This window comes from Protomyctophum bolini, assembly GCF_963924005.1.
Source record: "Protomyctophum bolini genome assembly, chromosome: 5".
NCBI classification, from domain to species: domain Eukaryota; kingdom Metazoa; phylum Chordata; class Actinopteri; order Myctophiformes; family Myctophidae; genus Protomyctophum; species Protomyctophum bolini.
The window spans coordinates 37,488,651-37,498,650 of record NC_137866.1 but is presented as its reverse complement, the minus strand read 5'-3'; the positions used below and the strand labels follow the sequence as shown (position 1 = coordinate 37,498,650).

The following is a 10,000-nucleotide window of genomic DNA, read 5'->3' as shown; positions in this document are numbered from 1 at the left end:
CTGAAAAACCGAACTACTGTAACTTTATGGGTGCCAACCGCCCACTGCCAACAATTAAGCAACCCCCCCCCCCCCCTTCAGAGGAAGCCGCGGTCCTCGCCGTGTCTTAATACGACACCCGGCCGGATCATTTCCTGGAACCAAACGGGCCTTGTTGGCGGCGGAGGCCACCAGACATATGCTCTCCAAATGAGACGGATTAATAATTGCGCAGAACCTACGTCATAGGCGGGATGGAGCCAGATTCCTGCTAATCACCACATCACCCCACATGAATCAACGCAGTCGACAGAGTGACGTCACGAACGGGAGCGTCGTTTAGGGTCCTAGGGGGGGGGATAGAAGTTTCCACCCACCAACGTTGGCATTTAACCTCAAGTGCAGGTCTTTTGTGCATATTTTCTACATCCAAATGTTGTGTTTTCTTTTGCAGATCAGCACTGAGGGCATCTGATCAGTCCAAGCCATCTATCTCCATGTGTGACATGTGACACCTGGTATAGACACTTGTCATCCTGGTGTCCCCGTTTAAACTTTTCCACAAATAATCTTTTTTGAATACTAATTATAGTCTTATAAACAGTTTTCCGAAAAATGTATGCTGTTATATCAGTGGTGCTCAAACATTTTCATGTCAAGGACCCCCAAAATGATATGTATTTGGCCGCTGACCCCCATCTCAAAACCTTTTGTTCCAGGGACCGCCATGCAAGGTTTTAATTTAAACATAAGGGAGTTCCAAACTCGCCTCAAGCCTATGGCATCTCAGAGGCAGGACAGGTAGCAACGACCGGACAAAGATGTGACCGATACATCGAAACCTTGTCATTTTTACTCACCCTGTGAATTAAATAAGGGTTACTCCAGTGCCTTCCTTCCTCTTTCATTTGATTTAAACATGTTTGCTTTAAAATATATATTCAAAGATCTGTGCTAATTTAACAATATCTGATCTATTCAAGCTCATACGGCATACTATAGCGCGCCGTTTTTCATCATTTTTGAGGATTTGAAAAAAATTGCGAAATTACAAAAACGATGGGTTATAGCCCATGTTTTTTGAAATTTTGAAAAAAAAAGTTAGCCTCGTTTCTCATCATTTTGGACCGTGGGCTATAGCCCATATCGTACGGCATACTATAGCGCGCCGTTTTTCATCATTTTTGAAGATTTGAAAAAAATGACGAAATGACAAAAACGATGGGTTATAGCCCATTTTGAAATTTTGAAAAAAAAGTTAGCCTCGTTTCTCATCATTTTGGACCGTGGGCTATAGCCCATATCGTACGGCATACTATAGCGCGCCGTTTTTCATCATTTTTGAGGATTTGAAAAAAATGGCGAAATTACAAAAACGATGGGTTATAGCCCATGTTTTTTGAAATTTTGAAAAAAAAAGTTAGCCTCGTTTCTCATCATTTTGGACCGTGGGCTATAGCCCATATCGTACGGCATACTATAGCGCGCCGTTTTTCATCATTTTTGAAGATTTGAAAACAAATGACGAAATGACAAAAACGATGGGTTATAGCCCATGTTTTTTGAAATTTTGAAAAAAAAAGTTATCCTCGTTTCTTATCATTTTGGACCATGGGCTATAGCCCATATCGTACGGCATATTATAGCGCGCCGTTTTTCATCATTTTTGAGGATTTGAAAAAAATGGCGAAATTACAAAAACGATGGGTTATAGCCCATGTTTTTTGAAATTTTGAAAAAAAGAGTTATCCTCGTTTCTAATCATTTTGGACCATGGGCTATAGCCCATATCGTACGGCATACTATAGCGCGCCGTTTTTCATCATTTTTGAGGATTTGAAAAAAATTGCGAAATTACAAAAACGATGGGTTATAGCCCATGTTTTTTGAAATTTTGAAAAAAAAAGTTAGCCTCGTTTCTCATCATTTTGGACCGTGGGCTATAGCCCATATCGTACGGCATACTATAGCGCGCCGTTTTTCATCATTTTTGAAGATTTGAAAAAAATGACGAAATGACAAAAACGATGGGTTATAGCCCATGTTTTTGAAATTTTGAAAAAAAAAGTTATCCTCGTTTCTCATCATTTTGGACCATGGGCTATAGCCCATATCGTACGCCGTACGATATGGGCTATAGCCCATGGTCCAAAATATGACCACTATGACATAGTGTAGCATGAAGTGACACACTATGAGCTTGTGTATCTGTTATTTTTGAATAGCAAAAGCATAAAATAATGGTTAAAGTGGTTAGAATGTAGCTAAAATGACAAAATAGCTTTCCTGGAATGAATAGGTTAATAGTGAGACATAGCAGGTCCATCCGCTCACAACACTGTCACTTCACAATGCGCTGTGAGCTTGTAGATCAGCTATGTTTTTTTTTTCTATTTTTGAAACATGGCTTACTGTAAGTGGTCGTGCACCCCCCCTCTGAAATGATGCCTCTGATCACATTCTAAAGTCATCCGTCACGCTGATGACCTGTTTATATCCGACGTCCAAGTCTCAATGAGAAACAGACTGAGAAACAATCAGCTCTTTGTAAATACACTGGGTATTTATTGGCTTGCAGTGATCCAAGCGTAATTGTTTTACGCTTGGCTCACTGATCACCACCCAAAATAAAAGCAAAAGAGCAGAGAGCTGTTTTAATCTCTAGCTGATTGACTCAGCTCTTGAAAGAACAAACAACAGTATAACACTGAGCCATGTGGCCATGTGTCCTTGAGCAAGACAATGAACGTCCACCACCAGCCCACTCACTGGAAGCCTCTCCATGCTAAACAACGGTTGTTGCATCATTGAATAAGATGTAAACACTGTTTACCTGAAGGCAGCCAGGTACTCTGCGTCTCCCATGGGAGGGTCCAGGCCACCGGTCCACGCTATGTTCACATTGAAGCCCACCCCAGAGCCCGAGCCAACCTGAAACACAAACATGTTCACACACACACATCTTAAGCTGGAGCAGAATGAGCATCATGATAGGAACCTGACACACATTATCCTGTACAACCTACACAATACACCTACTGTATGCATCCTACAGTCACAAGCCACACTATAAAATAACATGGCTGTCCTCAACTAAAGAAATACTACCTAACTTTAATTTAACCATTAAATGTATAAAATTGTGTTTTCTCCACACGATCATGTAGAGAGCAGCCTTTTCAGGCTGGTGAGGTTGTTCATATTAATTTCACATTGGCTACTGAAAGTTATAGACTAGCTAGCACAATTAACGGCATATATCTAAAGTTTACAAGCGATGTGTATGGGAAAAAGAACATAAAATATGACTAATCAACTAATAAAATAGTAGTCGGCAAGACCAAGGCGAGCCGTAATCAAATACGTATGAGGGGTCAGCCAGAGTAAGAAAGAGTTACAGTACTTATTATTTTGCATACAGCTTTTGCATACAGCTACAACATTTTACACACAATCTACAGTATATTTAACCACTTAAGCCCTAATGTATACAAAGACAGCTAAAACACATTGTCATAAGCTACTGCTGAACTTGACATATTTTACTATGGATGTTTGTATGAAAGTGAATGCTATACAGTATACCGGTACAATAATTAGGCTGTCTGTCTGTACTGTATGTCTGCAGATTTGTCCACAAGGGGTGCTCATGATACACTAGTGACTAGTCAGCCTGGTTTGTGTTGTGGATTTATCAAAGGAAGATTGCTTAATCAGAGTATTACTTTTGTCCCTGTGCACACGTGTGCATGCGTGCGTGCGTGCGTGCGTGCATGGGTGTGTGTGTGTGTGTGTGTGTGTGTGTGTGTGTGTGTGTGTGCATTCTGACAGAAAAGGAGCTTTTTAAACAGGCCATCCCGATTACCGAGTCATGATATGACGTAGCATCTAGGTTACTACGGCAACGGTCATCTACATGTTACTGTGGTTGCTATAGTGATGTCACACACCTCAGCAGGGGACCCGCTGCCAGGGAAGAAGTTCCCGTCGTCATAGCGATGCAGTGAGATGTAGAGAACACTGGGATCACCGTAGAACACTTCCTGGGTGCCGTTGCCGTGGTGAACGTCCTGGTAACAGGAGGAGGAGGAAGGAGACATTATGGATATCAACTAACTCCCAAATGTTCATTTTCAGAAAATGAAAAATATTACATTTTCGTGAAACTACAGTAGACTGGCTAGACTAGTACAGAGTCGGTAACGGTGGAAGTTGGAGATTTTTCAGTTAAAACTTTTGAATACTCTTTTGAAGGACGACGATAAAGACTTTTAAGGTTTAGTAATGACACCTTTAAGACAACACATTGAGCGTCTCACCCAGTCTACGATGAGAATCTTACTGGCACTGAGTTTCTGCTGGAGCTGCCGGGCTGCAATGGCCACCGAGTTGAAATAACAGAACCCCCTGAGACACAAACACACAAGCAAACACCAACGCTACATGTCAAGGACAAACACCAACGCTACATGTCAAGGACAAACACCAACGCTACATGTCAAGGACAAACACCAACGCTACATGTCAAGGACAAAGCATGAACATTTATTATCATAGGAGAGAGAGAGAGAGAGAGAGAGAGAGAGAGAGAGAGAGAGAGAGAGAGAGAGAAAAGATTTGTTGTTTATATTTATTTATGAAATCCATTCATAAATAACATAATTTGACAGTGTGTTGACATTGCAACAAGGACAGGAAAAACACACACACACATGCGCGCACGCACACACACACACACACACACACGCACACGCACACGCACACACACACACACACACACACACACACACACACACACACACACACACACACACACACACACACACACACACACACACACACACACACACACACACACACACACGCGCACCACACACACACTCACATTGGGTTGGAAGGGTCTGCATGATGCCCTGGTGGCCTGACCACAGCGAAACCATTCTGCGGACAAGGACACACATGTTAGTATCCACAACCACGACACTTCAAACCAAGACTGATGTATAGGATTTACATTCCTACATAATGTGCCATGACCACAATGCTAATAACCTCCATTTATGCTGTTTAAAACACACAGCTTTGGACAGGAGGGAAGTAGAATAAAATAAATCGGTTTAAAAAAAAAAGTTAAAAACAAAAATGAAGGAATGTTCAAGGAAAAGCATAAAGTGGGCCTTACAAATACATAAATACACTCAAGCATGGCAACTCTGTTATGGTTTAAGAAGTGATTTTCTTCGTTTGGGAATGGACTGACAGAGAACCTCAGGTCACGATCTGGTCAAATAGACATTATGTGAAATCTGGAACTTATTTTAACGGATAAAATGTTATTTTAACCAATCTGTATAGAGGATGTTAATACATGAATAGAATAACCCTGTTGTCTAGAGGATGTTAATACAATAACCCTGTTTTGACATCTACTGGTTCACACTTTACATCGGCTATTTGAAAATATCAGATCTACAAACTCACAACGCAAACATTTTGAATATTTTTTGTGGACAGTTACATAAGAATCTGGGGGTCCTTGACATGAAAAAATGTGGGAACCACTGGTTTAAACAACATTAGGAAGCAAGCCCAAATAAGCAATTACTATAGACTTTAGAAACAAGCAAGAAAACCTAAAAAACTAAAACTAAACAAAACTAATATTTACACAACTTTACAGTACCAACTTTTGGTACCTTGAGTTCCCCTTTAGCCACTCTAAAGGCCAGCTCTGTCACGCTGCCTGCCGCCATGCGGGACGCCGTAGAGGTGTGAGACTCATTCCATATGGTATCGTTGTCAACCTGAACGTAGCGCGCACGCGCACACACACACACACACACACACACACACACACACACACACACACACACACACACACACACACACACACACACACGCACAGAGAGAGAGGACAAAAGGAATACTTTAATCTCCACAGCACTGTGTAAAGGTGGCGACTGCTGCGTTTTTAAGTTCGGGTCTGCCGAAAAACACAGCAGTCTGCAAGGACTTTAAAATGCAGCAGTCTGCAGACACCTTAACTCTACTATGTAATAGAACTGTTATGCTGCGATCACACGGGCAGATGCAAAGATCACAGCATCATTTGTCACGTTGTTGCTCACACGGTCGGGACATTATCAAGCGGCGTGTGTCATTGCAGCTACAGTTGTAGCTTTGTGGCTTTGCATCTGGAAGTTGAACCCAGCTCAGCGTCAATTTGTAGCTTTGTAGCTTTTGCAGCAGCTACAAATGTCGGATGCATCTTCATGTTGCTGGCTGTCGTAGACTGTATCTTTGCGTCTGCCCGTGTTGCTTGCATGGCATTGCATTGTGTTGCTTTGTGCTGTATTGTGCTGTATGGTGTGGCGTGGTGTTGCATAGATTTAAATTTCCAAGGTGTTTGGATGGTGGTTTATTCATATTGTGTAGCATGGTGTAGCATTGTGTTGCATTACTAACGCTGGTTGGACCAACATTAAAGAGGCCTCACTGACTTAAGCCATGAATGATGTCATTTTATGAATGTGGCTTAAGAGTAGAAGTCTCAGGAAGGTTTTCTCTGGCACATCTACCACAGCAAACTCCTGAGTGTTCAATCATTTAACTGTGCAATGGTTGGTTAAATTGGACCAGTGAGGGTACAGGACGCTGTGTACCACAGAAGCATGTGTGCAGGGATTTTTCCATGCATGGCTGTTAATTCTCTTGTGTTTGTGAACAAACTGGCATGGCTGTGTGTCTGGCTCTGACATTGAAATGTGAGGCATGCGTTTGATCTGTGGACATGGAAACATCTTGTTCTCATTACGCTGGCATTGTCCTGTCAGACTGGCAGACGGTCTCTCGCTCTCTTGAACTCTGTCTGTCTGTCTGTCTGTCTGTCTGTCTGTCTGTCTGTCTGTCTGCCTGTGTGTCTGTCTCTCTCCCCGCTCATACACAGTGAAATCTTAACTCTTGAGTGTACAAACGTAACAAAATGGACCCAAGTGTGTGTGTGTGTGTGTGTGTGTGTGTGTGTGTGTGTGTGTGTGTGTGTGTGTGTGTGTGCGTGCGTGCGTGTGGCTTACCCCTACTCCCCCACATGGCAACATCACAAACATCCTTTGAGACAGAATACCTGAGGATAGCAGAACATCATCTATTCAATGGATCTCTTATCAGTGATTCATTAATTACCTTACGGCAGGGCTTCCCAAACAAGGACCCAAACTTACAAAAACATACAATGAATTTAGCAATAAATCCCCTTTTTAAACTTTTTGGAAAAGTTTTGAATGAAACATTGTGGAAGGAAACAAAATAATAGACAATTTATTTTATGTATAGTAAAGGGGAAATAAAAAGGGGGAAATGTACTTGCAAACAATAAAATCAGGTCAAGACCCTATGTTTGGGAAACACTGCCTTACAGCAAATGAAAACAGCCAGACAGGGTTACGCTTGTACATAACAGGGACAAGCCCTAGAATCTGATTACTTATGACATCAGGAATTATGACGTGTACACATTCTGTTCATAACACCATCATATGAGAACAATGTTTCACACAAGTGCCCCGGCACGTTTTGCTTCTGTGCGAATGCTGAAGTTGTTCTATGTAGCCAAATGGGAATTATAGGCGAGTTCAAAACCGCAATACGTGGTTTGTATTTCCTAACCTCCGGATTTGAACCCGGTACTGTGTGAGATATCAAACAGCTACCTAGTCCAGGGGAGTTGAAAAGCAGTACACCTTGACAACCAGTAGGTGTCCTACCCAACACAGGGTCTAAATGTCTAGTACAGCGACCACCTCCAACCACTGCACATGTACTAGTTATATTAACATACTGTACTTCTACTATACAAAACAATGTTTTATTCATTAAAATAAGTTCCAGCGTGCAGCTTTCAAACCTCCACTTTCCCACGAACGGCAAAATCTTGAGTCTAAATTTTAACTCGTGTGAGGCTGCACGTGCTGGCAAAACGAACGTACCGGCCAGTTTGCGGTTGTCCAGTTTGAGCCTGTTGAGAGGGTTGGTGCCGTACAGCAGGACATGGCGTTCTGTATGCACCGACTGCAGCTCCTCCAGTGTGGCTTTCCTTCCTCTGATGCTCTGCATGGACACACGACACACACGGTGAAGCCCTGGATAAACTCTATGCACACACGCCATTCTGGAAAGAACTTTGGGCCCCTTCCGCACTTCCTTCACAGGTGTTACCGATGAAACTAATGAAGGCTCAGAGTCAGCGTGCTGCTATTGTGCATGTTGGTTCACTGGAAGTGGAAACACTCTGGTACACCAGTGGGTCTCAAAGTGTCCTTGAGTGGGTTCCAAATGGCCCCTTATTTATGGGACTGTATCTCTGAGGGTGTACAAATGGAACCAAATGGACCCATACGGGTCTGTGTGGTTCCATGTGTACACTCTCAGAGTTCCATTTGTACACTCTCAGAGTTATGGGGGTCCTTGAAATTAAAAACTTTGAAAACCACTGTACACTAAATGGAACAGAGCCTTAATTAGTATCATTGGTAACACCTGTAAATATAGGAAAGCGGCCCGGAAGTAGTAAGAGTTATTCTGTGTGTTGTTCGTTGAACTCTAAGGCAGTGGTTCCCAAAGTGGGGTCCGGGGACCCCCAGGGGTACCTGAGGGAGTTCCAGGGGGGACCCATCTATTTTGTTCATGTTCATAAAGTGCTAAAGTGTTTAAAGCAGTGGTTCCCAAACTTTTTCATGTCAAGTACCCCCAAATTGAAAATACTTAGCCCGTGGACCCCCATTTGAAAAGATATGCCAGGGACCCCCATAAGAGAAGACGTACACATTTAGACGTCTACATTTAGACGTCTACATTTAGACGTACACATTTAGCGTCTACATTTAGACGTCTACATTTAGACGTCTACATTTAGACGTATACATTTATTTGTTATCCGTGTTGCGAGGATGAGGGGGTACCTGGAAAAATATCTACCCCAAAAGGGGTACCTGGTCCAAAAAAGTTTGGGAACCCCTGCTCTAAGGAGAGTAGCCTAAATGTAAACACATGGACCTGTAGACTACAGGAATAACGACCTCCGCAGCCACACAGAGAAAACATGGCCCAAGGTTTCGGAACACTGCCAGAACTCCATGGAAGCCTGCGACTCCTAAATGGCTGTCTTTCACCGTGTTATACTGAACAACCTGATGCAGCAAACCATTGATTAACATCTAAGATGGTAAGAATCATACAGTGTTTTTGATAAATGCTAGTTTACTGTGCAGATATATACCGGTATGCTGGTTACACGTTCTTGTTGTATATATACAGTTGTTTTGTTCTTGACCACAAAGGTTAAGAATGTTATTTAGACAGCATGTCCCTTTACTTTAGACAGATGATAGGTGTGGTGTTTACCTGGTATGCTGGTTTGTTTGAAGCACCACATTGTTATCTCTGCACTCTGCTTATGTGACTACAGTAATACCCTGCTGGTTGTTGACTAGGGCTCGTGCTTACTCTTTTTACTCCGATCTCGCACTGTGTATGTGTGTGTGCGTGCACATGCAATCACGCGGTTGTGTGTGTGTGTGTGTGTGTGTGTGTGTGCGCGGGCACGTGTGTATCTACCTCACACTGTCCCTTCAGGCCTCTCTCCTGTAGCCGTGACCAGATGCTCTGTATTCTCCCAGCATGCTCTGGGTGACTGCTGTTGTCTCCACATGTGCACTGGTGCTTCAGCATATGAGAATCATACACTAGACCTGCACGCACGCGTACACGCACACGCACACACACACACACACACACACACACACACACACACACACACACACACACACAAACACACACACAAAATGACAAATTATACTCAACAGAAAAGCCCAAAGGACATTGAGATATTCCTGTTATGCAGCCCAACACTCATTTGTGTGTGACTGACCGGTAGTAAAGCGCGGTTTGCAGTTGTTCTCTGTCGTGGCGAGGTTCAGGGGCTTGTCGGGCAGAGAGAGCGAGGTGGAGGCAGGAGACGACTGCG

The 10,000-nt window shown here is 42.9% G+C and overlaps 1 protein-coding gene across 2 annotated transcripts in view; it reads right to left on the bottom strand.

The window, feature by feature from the left end:
- Nucleotides 1-10,000, bottom strand: part of hdac7a (histone deacetylase 7a) — a 75,298-nt gene that overhangs the window by 13,015 nt on the left and 52,283 nt on the right. For both annotated transcript variants that reach the window (XM_080763402.1, XM_080763403.1), the window contains 9 exons: nucleotides 9,905-10,000; nucleotides 9,592-9,725; nucleotides 7,965-8,085; nucleotides 7,053-7,102; nucleotides 5,676-5,783; nucleotides 4,865-4,920; nucleotides 4,299-4,386; nucleotides 3,930-4,049; nucleotides 2,813-2,910 (listed from right to left, as the gene is read on the bottom strand). The exon at nucleotides 9,905-10,000 is cut by the window's right edge and continues 127 nt beyond it. In XM_080763402.1, coding sequence (XP_080619528.1) covers nucleotides 2,813-2,910; nucleotides 3,930-4,049; nucleotides 4,299-4,386; nucleotides 4,865-4,920; nucleotides 5,676-5,783; nucleotides 7,053-7,102; nucleotides 7,965-8,085; nucleotides 9,592-9,725; nucleotides 9,905-10,000 — 871 coding nt within the window. The remainder of the gene's footprint in view (nucleotides 1-2,812; nucleotides 2,911-3,929; nucleotides 4,050-4,298; nucleotides 4,387-4,864; nucleotides 4,921-5,675; nucleotides 5,784-7,052; nucleotides 7,103-7,964; nucleotides 8,086-9,591; nucleotides 9,726-9,904) is intronic.